The sequence below is a fragment of the Amblyomma mixtum genome, chromosome 8, assembly GCF_055824585.1.
Source record: "Amblyomma mixtum isolate Tamu chromosome 8, ASM5582458v1, whole genome shotgun sequence".
Taxonomy (NCBI): Eukaryota; Metazoa; Arthropoda; class Arachnida; order Ixodida; family Ixodidae; genus Amblyomma; species Amblyomma mixtum.
In genome coordinates this window covers 13,029,217-13,042,878 of record NC_143019.1, presented here as the reverse complement: position 1 = coordinate 13,042,878, position 13,662 = coordinate 13,029,217, and the positions used below count along the sequence as shown (strand labels likewise).

Genomic DNA, 13,662 nt, shown 5'->3' with positions numbered 1-13,662 from the left:
GAGAGAAAAATGACATTGGTAAAACGGCTAACCCGGCATTATGATGCAAGGACAGCTTTTCATGTTCTTGACGCGAGATTCCTGGTATGTCTGGAGAAACTGGGATGAGATGACGGGTGCAGTTGGTACTGCACTCAGTGTCGACGTCGCATTTATGTTAGGTTTATGAGGTTTAATAACCCAAAGTGACTCAGGCTATGAGGGACACCATAGTGGAGGGCTCCGTATACTTTCGACCGCGTGGGGTTTATTAGCGTGTGCTGATATCGAACAATACACGGACCTCTAGCAATTTGCCTCCATCGAAATGCGACCGCTGCGGCCGGGATCAAACCCGCATCTTTGGGTCAGTAGCCGAGCGCCGTAACCACTGAGACACAGTGGTGGTTTTTCGACATCGCATTTATTCCCTCATTCAAGAGCTTAGAATACCATAGTAACTGAAGTCATTTGGCTCCAGGCCACAAGGTTACGGTCATGTAGGGGAGAGTGGGACAGATTTTAATTAAAGGATTTTTATTTTCCTGGATTCGGCATGTATGGAAAAGCTACAGCAGTATAAATGTGAGTTAGGCAACCTCCACAACATATAAAACATACGGTGGCCTAACAAGAGAAGTGTACCTAAAAAATTATTTTCCACAAACAAATTTTTGATTTGAAATAACAATACGCAAATATTTTGCCAGCGTTTATTACAGGCACTGAAGTTTTGTAAAGCCTTGTTTTGCTCCTATGAATTTTTTTCTGGTTGTAGTAACAAGAGCATGATGCTTGTGTTCAGTATGGTACTGACATCTTCCTGCAACTTAGAGTAGGTGTTTCCGCTTCTGTTTTCTTTTTTTTCATGAACTTTGTAGTTGCTAGAAAATCATCCATACTTTCAACTGCGGCCACAAGAAGTCATGTGACACCTAGACACTGCATGGGGCAATGTATCACTCCTCCCAACTGCATTGTGCACAACACAGTGTTGTGTCCCGTCAGCACATTTGCAGGCACGCATAAAATCCCATTGACATGAAGCACATTGATAGAGCCTATTTCTTATTATTGAGTATACTTACTTACTGCTTACTTTCGTTGGCTGGTTTTGACTTGAGCTCAACAAGCAAAGCTCATGACAGACATTTACTTTTCAGTGCCAAAATCAAATTATTTCCCAGAAAACATTTCGCGCACCAGTCATGTCTGTCCATTTGAAACGGCTGCCAGTATTCTAGTGCCATGTACTGAGCAGTTTGTCATCTTGTCGAATCTAGTCATGGATGACTGAATTCAAGTGTCCCACTTTACCTTTTTGTCCTATACCTCCTGAGTTTCCTCTACTGATATTTTGAACGCAATTTGAAAAGCCCCATGCAGTTGATATTAATCTACAACCGCATGCTTCAGAGTCCTTAGAGTCGATAGGGTTGCTTTGGTGCAAAAACTCTATTAACCATTAGCAAGATCAGAAGATTTAATTTTTTTTAGTGTGATTAATTATTGCCGTCCACCCAAGTGCTACTGTACGGCTACAAAGAAAAGCTAGGTTGGTCAAATGTTTAGGGGAATCCCCCAAGGTGGAGGAGATTTGTAATAAGGGAGTAATTACTCATTGACATCCACCCGAGCGCAGCCTTACGGCTACAAAGGAAAGCTATACAGCTTTCTCAGAAACTTCGTAGTTAAAGAAAAATTCGTACTGGTCTGGGGTTCGAACCCGGGACCACCGCTTCACCGGAGCAGTCGCTCTACCAATTGAGCTAACCGGGACGGCAAGCTTATGGTAGGGCGAGAGCGAATTGATCAATAACTCGAAGTGGGAACAGTGTTGGTCAAATGTTTAGGGGAATTACTCCCTTATTACAAAGAAAAGCTACTGAGTAATTACTCCCTTGTTACAAATCAACTCCACCTTGGGGGATTTTCCTAAAACACTGGACCAACATTGTTCCCTTTTCAAGTTGTTGATTGATTAGCTCTTGCCCTACCGTATGCTAACCATCCCATTGTGGTGGTGGTCCTGGGTTCAAACCCCCAGGCCAGGACAAATGTTTTGTTAACTGTGAAGTTTCTATGGAAGCTGTCCTTCACAGCTGTACGGTTGCACTTGGGTAGGTGACAATGAGTAATTACTCCCTTATTGTCATATGATTGGCTGTGCTTTTTCTTTTGTCTTATTCTTTTTGGCAGTGCATGTTTGTGCCACCCTGGGGATCGCGGGTAAAATATGGGTCATGATGTTATCTAGCCAGAAAGTAGTGAGGGCAGAAATATTGCTGTGTGTCTCACCAGTGGAAGGTAGCTGGAAATAATCCGACCCACCAGGTCACCTACATTGAACACCAGGAACCCAGTGACTGGGAGGAAGAATTTGTCTGGAACAAAGGCGATTGTCACTTCATTAGTGTTTGCGCTTATACAAGTAATCTGCAGTTTTCAGATCGAATTGCTGACTCGGTGTATAAATCAAATTGCTGAACACTACAACCGGAAGGCCAGGATTTCAGAGTTGTCTGACATGTGAAAGATAATTGCATTTCTGTATAAGGTTTGTTGTCGTTTTGAGCCAGTTCAAAACTAGTCACTGGAGGTGCTGGTCATTGCCTGTGAATAGCACAGTAATGCTGTTTACAATTGGAAATAAATAAAAGTTTGATGAACTTGGCCATAATTTAGTGGGCATTAAACGATGGGCCACTTCAGTTTCAGCTGTCATGAGTATAAATAATGTAGCAGTGGCACTAGACTTAATACAATTACAGTGTTTCATTGATTCACTAATATTGCTCGGAAAGGGGCTCTTAAAAACCAAGGGAAGGGTATAACCTCTTAAACACTGCATATGACTATTAATATAAACATGGATAGCTCAACAAAAAAAAAAAACGATTTCTTGTAAGGCTGTGGCTAGAGTTCCGTCCAGACGGAACTACAATTTGCGCTAGAGTTCCGTCTAGACGGAACTACAATTCGCGCTAAAGTTCCGTCCAGACGGAACTGCATGTAGCGATGGGGTTCCGTCCAGACAGAACTGTATCTGACACCATACAGTTCTGTCCAGCATTATCTGCCACATGAGTTATGTCAAGACGGAATTAAAGCTGGCGTTAGGGATTGGGAAACCAGCTTGCTTGCAGACTTTTGCATGTCCATTTAAAAAAGTGGCAATCCTATTCCCCCTAATGTGTGACAGGATATTCTGTCGCATCATTTTATTTTCCAAGCAGTCAGTGAGAAATGGCAACAGAACGAGCTTTGGCTTGGGTTTGTTGGTGCGTTTGCATAATGCTTGTTGACCGTTTGTGTACGTCTTAGTCTTTTTCGCGCTACGTCATCGTGCAGCGCAAATAGCGACAGGGCTTCACATCACTTCGCGAAGAGTTCCTGCACTCTGCTTCTAACAGTGTCATTTTCCCGATCCTGCATGCATGCACGGAAGTTATACCTTCGAGGATGTAACTAAACGCAATATGCGGACAGATATTTTGGTGCCGTATAAATGCATAGAGAGAACATCTGAATGCAGCTTTGTCAACTGGTTATTCCAGAGGCAAATAAATGCTTTATGTGGGCAGAAATCACCCATTTTGTATAGTATGGACAATACGGACATTAGACAGTTCTAGTTTTACGTACGTAGAACCTTCACGCACGTAAACGTGAGCGTACGCTCGTGTCGCTTCGTACAGTTTTAGCTACACGTACGGGGCGCAAACTGTGTATATCTGCCATAGAACCTAAAAAATGCACTAGCATGTTGTGCCGCGCCATCTAGTACAGATAAAGAAAACTAATTTTATTTAGTCGAGCTGCTTGGAGCGGAGCCAGGCCAAGCCACAGTGCGGGCGGTAAATACTTTCCCCCTTTCTTCTGACTGAGCAATTTCAGTCCACTGAACTGTATGTTGCATGTTATCTTCAAAGGGGTTGCATTCCTTCACGTCCCGCAGCATAATTAAATCATCGCTTTTCGAGAAGCGAAGGCGCGCTGGTGTCCCACTCATGTTGACGACGTGCGCGTATGGAGCCAAAACGTGCACCTTTTTGCTTTTCCCGCTGACCGTGCCGAGGGTCTCGCGATATCCCGCGAGGTTTTGAGTTTCGCGTGGTCTCGCGAGACCGTCGGCACACTCATTGCTATGACGACCACAAACGCTTCTCCGTCAGGCTTAGGGAGCTGCTGAAACTGACTTCTATCTGGAAAACAAAAGCTAGTGCTCACCTAAAACTTCATGTGAGAGCAAGGATAGACCAACTGAAGGCAAATACAGCAGTTTACAGCACGATACCACGTCGAGGGAATAGCGACGAAGCTGTTATCGTTGTGAAGCGGGCGGGCAGGGCGCCGCCATCTTGCCAACGCCACGCACGCAAGCAAGCAACGTGAAGGGCGCAACGCAAAGATCCGAATCTCACGTACGTCCGTGTGACCCACTGAGACACTTCACGTTCTGCGCATGCGCACTGGTGACCCGTAAGCGCTCTACTTACGTGAAGCTTCTACGTACGTGAAGCTAAAACTGTCTATTGTATGGACGGAACTCTGGCTGCAGTAAATATTCCGTCTGGACGGAACGCTAGACACTCCGTTCCTGTAATAGTAATTAAAGTGAAAAGCTGTTCAATGGGCATTATTCAGGAAAGCCATCAGGGCAATCAGTTGTTTCGTGCGAAGTTGATAAGCCATTTGCTAATGTAATGCAAAAACAACAGCTAAAGCAGGTATTGAGCTCGGATCTGTATGACAGCACCTTGCTAAATTAAATGCTTCAAGCCGTTCGGCCACAATTTGTGTTTAAATATTTGCCTGGGAATGGACTTCTAAGATATCAAACATCATATTTTCAAACTGAATTTAAATTGCTTACCAAGAAACATTTTATTTACGTGCGAATCTTGAATATAGTTATGCTACCTGTTGTAGTAAAAATAAAATGTGGTTGGTAACTTTTTTTCTTTCGCTCATTTGTATCCTGGTCATCTGGGTGTTCTTATACTCACAAGTCATTTGCAGTGCTATGAAGGCTGTGGTGAAATATAGAACTCTGTTGGCAGTCAGTGTTCTGGGGGATGTAAAGCAGATTTGTTTCTGCTTTTGACCCTAATTACAGCTCTTGCTCTTGCTTTTGGAGAGCAGGAAATGTTAAATATTTGAAGCCGGTTTCTTTTTCAAATATTATTGTTTAATTTGATCAGAGTATTTCATTTCCAACGCTCCTCTACAGATAGCAGTAATGGGGGATGGAGTGTACCATAGTGTTTTCAGCTCCTAAAGGGCATGCTTACTTGCTATAGCAGCTCCACTGCTCGCATTTGTCGACACAACCAGGACCATGATTGCTGGGAAGATTGACAGCGTCACCCAGAATATGAGTACAATGGATACGAAGTACATCCAACCCTGCAAAAAAAATTTGTAGCTTTGATGCAAAGCCGGCCTCGGTAGTCTGTCCTTTGTTACGTGCAGCATCTTATTTGAACACAGCAGCAATACAGCAGCCAAAAGGTTCCCTTCGTAAGGCATATCTGTTAGAAAAAAATTCTTGGCAAGCTCTTTATTATCTGCGACCGCTGAATTATTTAGAATTCAGTTTCTTCTTTACGCTGTTTCGGTTTCGGTTTCATCAGTCGAACAGTGACTGTGACATGTAGTTGGTGCTTAGGTCGCACGAGGCATAAACACGGCTATACAATTGCTGACAGGTCATTTCTGTCATTTCAGATCTTGGAAGAGGCTGGATTAAATGTCGTAGTGAATTGAAACTACGTATCAGCGATTAAATTGCAGTTTTTCTAGTGGATCTCGTGACCGAAACATCAACTTGATGTCATAGTCATCGTTTGGTCGATGACACCAAAACAGGATGAGAGAAGAAATTCTATTATTAATTATTTAGTGGTTGTAGGCAAATACCTCTCGGTAATCCATGTATTTTAATGTCTAATGCATCATTTGACTGAAGAAAACGCACAGTAAAATTAGGTGTCTATAGTCCTTTAATGGTTCGCTGCTGTGAAGGTTGCCAAGGCTGTTCCTAAAGCTGCCAAATAGAGGCAGACATGAAACACTAACTTGAGCTGTGTGCCATTTCATGTTCCGCGGCAGTTCTCCAAAGCGCTGCTTTTTGACACTCACCCCCTGGAAGATTTGCCATGGTGTTGCTTTGCCACTTTGCGCATCCAGTGGCACCTTTTCAAGGCTCTTGTATGTAACTGCAAGAAAGGCAGGCATCAACGTATAGTTGGGACTCTAATACAAATATCTTTATTTCAACATCATGTGTGATGTTAGGGGTGCACCCAAGAAACCTATAATTCCCTTGACAATGGAGTGCATCCCCTTCCTACTGGATAAAGTGGAAGGAGCAGAGTACAGACAAAAAAAAACAAACTGAACAGCATGCATAGCTAGACATTTGTACATAACTTTCTAATGAGAACCAAATAAAGTATTGCTGAAGTAACGTGAATGATACAATAAAAATACACAAGACACATTTTAAAAATTAACTGAAAACTTGTTTAGTTGGTGACCACTAAAGCACTGTTTGTACTCACCTGCTTGTGTAGAAATGTAGTGGTGATAGAACTCCTGCAATGGAAATGTTGCACTGTCAGCTGTGGTTATTCTGAATTTGCCTTGGATTGTAGTTGTTGTAGGAGGGCTCCAAACAGGTTTTGATAAGGGGCAGACATTATTCTTAAACTAGTACAACGTGATGTTAAGCATGTACCCTTTCATTTCGCACATCTTTTACAGATTTAGTACTCCCTGCAGCAAGTCGCCAATCACGGCACACTGCTGTGTTCATCAATCAGTGTGCAATTTTGTCTATTTGATTATTTAATCAAAATGCCCCTAACGACTGTTTCTAGAGGCTGTTACATGCGGGGCACATAAGCTGGCATCGGAAAAGAACAACTGAAATTAATAAGACTATTAATAAGCAGGTATGAAACACATGGGAAACGTTTGGTTCCTGATTTTGGGGAGCTTACTTTGTTCTGCTTATATGTTTGTATTTCTCACTTCAGTTTGACTCATATGATGTGCTGAGTGAGCCTCAGGGTCTACTTGCCACAAACACCCGTTCTTTGACCTCCGTTTGTAGCAGCCACAGAGCATTGCAGGATGTGAATCACAGACCAGGTTCTGCTGGTAATGTTTCTCTGCGAGCTGCACTGGAACGAGCTGAAATGCTCCTTGTTCGACACATATTCCTCATCTCCTATTAGCAGTGGAAGCCATTTGGCATCAACTTTTCCCGCTTTGTAGCCAGGAGAGTATACACTTGTGTTCTTTTACATGTGAAACGCATTCTGGGTTAAATATTGTTTAACACTGTGGAAGCCCTAGTTGGTTTCATTGTGTGGCTTCTGAAGCATCAGCAATATTCTGGTGCCACCGATATGGGGTTCACTTCTTTCATACAAGGTTTGATTGCCTTTTCTAGAGACACCAATTCAGTTGACATGCAGCTTCTTGTACTGCAAGACACTCACCGTCTTCACCAATATTGCGAAGCAGATCTGGGTGAAAATTAATGTGACGACCGCGAGGAGGAAGTAGAACAAGGCACTCGTCGTAGCCGATGCATCACCTAGCAAGCACAGGATTTGTGCCACTGTTGCAAAGATGCCGCCCATTGCCTGGAAAACATGAAAAGTTCCATCCTGTTGCAATCTGACTAATGTATTCACCTAACACTATTTTTGAGAATTGCATAGGTCCTACATTTTCTGAGCTAGCATCAGCATAAGCTGATTGCATTCAGTTGCTTGCAGAGTTGTGAGTTTTGTAAAATACTAGGAACAGCAAGTAGGAACTGCCTAATCATAGAATAAGTGTGCTATAGTCCGGCTTAACTAGCCAGCCCATCTAACGTGACAACAGAAATTCATGTGTTGCCATAAGTGCTGTGTAATAGTTGTGTTGTGTAAATATATGTGTAAACAGTTGAACACCTCTGGAGGTAGAGCATACCTGTCCGTTTAGGTTGGAGGCCATGTATTTCTCAGGAAAGCAACCAGCCAGACCTGTGCCTCCTCCTTGCAAGAAGCCACAGAAAACTGCAGGGAAGCAGAACACACATTGTAATGCTCAACGCATAAGCTGTTTGTGTACTGCCTCATGCACAGCTCTGACACTTACTGTTGATGAGGACGACGATGACCAATGTGGCTGCCATGAAAGCAGTCTGGTCTGTAGGGAAAAAAAAAAAATGCAGATAAATGTAGCACTTCTTAGAAAGTTTAATCACAAAGGTTTTTACTAGCCTGCACGAGTAAGTAAGACATTGCTGCTCCTAACAACTGAACCAGACTGTGTGCATTCGTGATCTGGCGTCATGTTTGGCAAAGGCTGAGTTTCCTACTGTGGCGTTGATGACAGCTTTTTCACCACTTGTGATTCTCCATAGCACTTCATTTTGGGTTTCTTCGAAAGGCCCAAGTGTTTCCACACTCTATACTTACTGTCAACTTTCTGTAGCATTACAGCAGAGGTTAGGCAGGGAAGGGAAGGAGCTGAGCCTTTGTCCTTGTGTTGTGGGGAATGGCTATTTGTTCAGGCTAGGGGTGCGGAGGGGTGAAAGGGGGAGTTGGGGAGGCGGTGTGGGGTCGCAAGGGCTGATGTAGCCCACCTCCAATGGCATGAGAACAAAGGCCTGTATTCTTTTCTTACCTGCCTAGCCTCCACTGCAGTGTCACAGAAAGCACAGCTTAAGCGGTATGTATAACGTCGCCAACGGACAATCCCTCCCTTTTCCTTCATTCGTACGGGCAGGCAGCCAGAAGTCAAGAGGGATGTCACTGTCAAATTACTAACCATGGGATTCCACTGCATCTATCCCACAGAGCAGGAGCTGCGAGCTTCTCAGACATGCGAAGAAACTCCCACTCACCCCTGGGAGGGCAGCTGAGAGGAGATTGATTGTGCCCCCGGCGCCGAAGCCTAAGGCACCCAGCATCTTTAACCTTGCCGCCTCTCGAAGGCATAATGTTTCATTCACGTGATACGTGGTTGCCTTCGTCTTGGGAGGAGTACATTGCCTATCCATGTGGATACTGGTTTGCCGCCTGCTGGCTAACCTGACATACGTCTTCTTCAAAATCTCACCCGGGTACACCTTCAGCCCAGGGAAAATTGATTGACACCATCTGACTTCGCCGCTCTTGTGCTTCGAAAGAAGCGGTATAATGATTGACGCGTTAAACTTCCTGGGATTACGCGTGGGTGCTGACTAGATGCTACAGGTACCCTTCTAGGTGCGACAGGTTTCCGGACAAGCTGCGCCTTACATTCGTCGGTGTTGACTTTGACTAGTGCTGCCGTGGCAACGAAGAAGAGCGTGCACCCCAGGAGAGGCCAGCCTATCCGCACGGAGGGCCGGATGCTGCGTATAAAATGGTTCACGGTTATATTAATGATTGTACAGTTCGCTGCAGGGACACACACCTGCATGCTGAAAGTTTTAGTGCGTAAGCATTAGAACCCCCATTAGCGCAAAAAGTGGCTGGTGTTAGCGGCGTGTGAAGCCTTGAGGGAAAGGATGCAAAGTGGAGAGGAGAGATGAAAGGAGGGAGAGGACAGGTGTAAAGTTGGGACAGGGTGAGTCATGGGAGGCAACAGGTGGCGAGAAGGAAACCGCGGCCGCTAATTACGGGTGGGAAGAGTGGTGAGGAGGTATGGCATGGCAAACTGTGATTGCTGGATTGGATGAGCTGACTGGAGAGGGGTACGGCGTGTCACACTCTGATTGGGGGACTGGATCACGCCACCGTCAGGGTTTGGTTTATGGAGGTTAACATCCCAAAGCGACTCAGGCTATGAGGGACACCGTAGTGAAGGGCTCCGGAAATTTCGACCACCTGGGCTTCCTTAACGTGCACTAACACCGCACAGTACACGGGCCTCTAGAATTTCGCCCCCATCGAAATTCAGGGGAAACACTAATGCTAATGCATCTGCCGCATGAACCGCATTGATCGTCTGTTAGTTTTTTGTTTGTCATCAGAGTTTGTCTCGGGCTGTAGTTTCTGTGCGTGTGTCAGGGCGCCTTGTGGCGATGAATAAGCCTGTCTTCGTTACTGTGCCACTCAGCATGTTCACACAGGTGTGTAAGCGGAGTTGAACAAATTCATATGGGTAACCTTCTGAATCTTGGAAGAATCGAGGCATTGACGAAGCTTCATGCGATGCAAGGGTGCGACAGCAATCGATGGCTGAGGGTTGGGATATTTTGTATCTAAGCCAGTTGGTCCAGCCTTGGTCAAAAGTCATTAGGCTACAGGAGTTGCTTTTACAGTAGGGTCGGGCACTTACGTACGGCACCCCTAAAGCTCGAAAATGCCACAGGAGGTGTGATGACAAGGCTGTTTCTCCTTCGGAATTTAGGGTGTGCCTCAAGTGTCCACTTATACTGCTCAAGGCTCAACCCTGTGTCCTGAAGACTTGACCAAAGCTTTGAACTGTCAGCTGAAGGTGCGGTAAGGGCACAAGGACACAGGGTACTCTACCTTGCGTTTCGAGGACTAGGCAGTTGGTTCAATCTGTTTTGTATTCCTTTTCGTCCCCTCAGGTGACAGTTTGAACAAAATACAGCTGCCATTTTGCGTGTGCTATAGGGTGCACATACCGGTGACTGAGGTAGGTGTTGAGGACTAGGGAGAGGATGTAGGGCGCCTTGCTGGCGATGGCCAGGTAGCTGGTGAAGGCCGCCTGCATGTCGCTCTTCTGGCCAGATGTGGAAGGCGCGCTCACGTTGCGGAACTTGTACCTCCAGTACTGCATGCATACGAGAACATGGGAAACGAAAAAGGCATTCTTGTTGGAACTGAACGCACCTCTGGTTCGCTTTCACGTCGTCGAAAGACACTGGAAGTAAAGGCATCACAATGTACGGGGTGACCCACGTAAGCTGGGTCAGTTTGAAGAGGACTAGCTTATGTGATGTTCGCCGTGTTGTAGGAAGCTTTGTAATCGATATATGTTGTAGTTAAACTGACAAGCAGTATTAAGTGGTAGGTTTATTAGGTGAAAACGGAGGCAGAAGCCAACATGGGAAGTTGTGGCATGTTCTGAGCTAAAGAAGACGTTCCAACTTTTAAAGTCAATGCTAGTAAGGGGCTTTTGAATGCTAACTAAAAGCCAACGAATGCGGTGTCTAACAGGCTGTGCACGTTATCCTGTGCATGCAGAGACATGCAGCATGCCGCGGCGGCGCGAATTTTCAGAACACGTTTTGGCCACTTGTTGGTACCTTTAATTAGCATGCATCCAGTATATTAGAAGAAAACATATTCCAGTCTAACTGGAATATGTTTTCTTCCAAAATTGCTGAATTAACAAACAAATACATCCCACTTCGCACCCTTGTCTGTAACCATAACGCTCCATGGTACAGCACCTGTCTCAAGCGCTTGTCTAATAAAAAAAAGCGTCTCTACAAATCTGCGAAAGGTTCTGTTAGCATAACACGGTGGACTAAATACAAACTGGCAGCCCATGAGTATTTAACCGCGCTTAAACAAGCAAAGAATAACTTTCTTCATAATACCCTGCCATCAATGCTTAAAACCGACATAAAAAAATTCTGGCGTGTGATTAACCCCAAAGCGGATGACATGATAACCTTGATTGACAGCTCTTCCAATGTTATTCCAGCTAACGAATGTGCGTCTGTACTTAACGAAGTTTTCCTGCGCAACTTTTCTTCAACTACCAATATTACGCCCCAATCTACGCACAACAGTGTTTATCCAGCAATGTTTCCCATAACCATTGAAGCAGAAGGCATCGAATCAATAATTTCATCTCTAAAACCATCTTCCGCTCCTGGGCACGATTTAATCAACGCGAAATTTTTGAAAAACACGAGCTGTTATTCTTCCATTTTTCTAACAAAGATATTCCAGCAGTCGCTCGAAAAAAGTTCTTTGCCGGCTGAATGGAAGGTAGGGAAGGTGATCCCACTCCATAAATCAGGTGACAAGCATTGTCCTTTTAACTACCGGCCTATCTCGCTCACTTGCATCCCATGTAAAATTCTAGAACATGTCCTTGCCTCAAATCTAGCTAGCTTTCTCGAATCTAATTCATTTTTCTCACCATCGCAACATGGCTTCCGCAAGACTTATTCATGTGAAACACAACTAGTATCATTCACGCATCAGCTAAACGTCATCCTTGACCGCTGTTCACTTGCCGACTGTATATTTTTAGATTTCTCGAAAGCATTTGATAAAGTATGCCATAACCTTCTAATGTTTAAGTTACATCAACTTAACATTGATCCCAAACTGCTTGCTTGGATCGAATGCTTTCTTTTTAACCGTTCGCAATTTGTTTCTGCTAATGACTCAACCTCGCAGCCAAGTAAAGTACAGTCCGGCGTACCTCAAGGGTCGGTACTTGGTCCTCTACTTTTTTTAATTTACATTAATGATCTACCCTCTTGTGTTTCCTCTAACATTCATTTATTCGCAGATGATTGCGTCATCTACAGGGAAATAATTTGCGACGATGACATATCTTCTCTTCAATCAGACCTTAACGCTATCTGTATTTGGTGCCAATCATGGTCAATGGAATTAAACATCAAAAAATGTAAATTTCTGCGTGTATCAAGAACATCCGGCCAGCTACCTTCCTATCACCTTAATAATGTCTCTCTAGATCCTGTTTCTTCTTACAAATATCTTGGTATCCATATTACTAGCAACCTCACTTGGTCCATTCACACTTCTTACGTAATTAATAATGCTAATCGCATGCTGGGATATCTAAAACGTAATTTCTCTAAGGCACCTTCTTCCCTAAAACTACTTCTATATAAGACACTGGTCCGCTCAAAGCTAGAGTATGCTGCAGCAGTGTGGGATCCCTTTCAACAAAACCTAATTCACTCATTAGAAATGGTCCAGAATAATTCTGCTCGTTTTATTGTATGTAATTATAACCGAACTGCCAGCATCTCTGCAATGAAATTAAATCTCAGCCTGTCATCTTTAGCATCTCGCCGTAAAGCCCTTAGACTCTCACTTTTTCACAAGATATTTTATCATCCTTCACTTCGCCAAGAACTGATCTCCCCTCCCCAATACATTTCATCAAGGCTAGATCACAATAACAAAGTCGGAATTCCATTTTGCAAAACCAATGCCATGTTTCAGTCATTTCTTCCGCGCACAGCTGCTGAGTGGAATCACCTTCCTGCATCTACCGCTACCATTACTGACAACCAACGCTTCAAAACAGCATTAGAAAACTTTTTATAAGTAGGAGCATCATCTTTTTTTTTTTAATTCTATATTCTTGTTGTTTTTTGTACGAGCGTTTTGTTTGTTTGTTTTTCACTGTATTGCTGCGCTGTATTTTGTGTATTTTGTGTATTATATACTATTAACCAGCACACCAAGAACCCAACAGCTAATAATGTATAACTAGGAGCAATCATTTTTGTATTACTAATTAGTTTGCTGCACTGTACATTTTTTTTTTTCTTAAATATTTGTAACCACTCCCCTCTATAATGCCTCTGGCCCTGAGGGTACACGAAATAAATAAATAAATAAATCCGTTCTGGAAGTTATTTGCTCCGTCTGTGGTAATAATACTAATGAAAATGTGGCTCTGCTTGAAAAAATGTCACGTGAGAGAGGTGTCAGGAAGTGC

The 13,662-nt window shown here is 43.9% G+C and overlaps 1 protein-coding gene across 4 annotated transcripts in view; it reads right to left on the bottom strand.

Moving 5' to 3' along the window:
* LOC149331377 (equilibrative nucleoside transporter 2-like) overlaps positions 1-13,662 on the bottom strand; it is a 105,768-nt gene that overhangs the window by 2,509 nt on the left and 89,597 nt on the right. For all 4 annotated transcript variants that reach the window (XM_089556498.1, XM_089556497.1, XM_089556499.1 and 1 more), the window contains 9 exons: positions 10,625-10,773; positions 9,288-9,382; positions 8,140-8,190; positions 7,972-8,057; positions 7,491-7,637; positions 6,546-6,579; positions 6,124-6,200; positions 5,274-5,388; positions 2,278-2,363 (listed from right to left, as the gene is read on the bottom strand). In XM_089556498.1, coding sequence (XP_089412624.1) covers positions 2,278-2,363; positions 5,274-5,388; positions 6,124-6,200; positions 6,546-6,579; positions 7,491-7,637; positions 7,972-8,057; positions 8,140-8,190; positions 9,288-9,382; positions 10,625-10,773 — 840 coding nt within the window. The remainder of the gene's footprint in view (positions 1-2,277; positions 2,364-5,273; positions 5,389-6,123; positions 6,201-6,545; positions 6,580-7,490; positions 7,638-7,971; positions 8,058-8,139; positions 8,191-9,287; positions 9,383-10,624; positions 10,774-13,662) is intronic.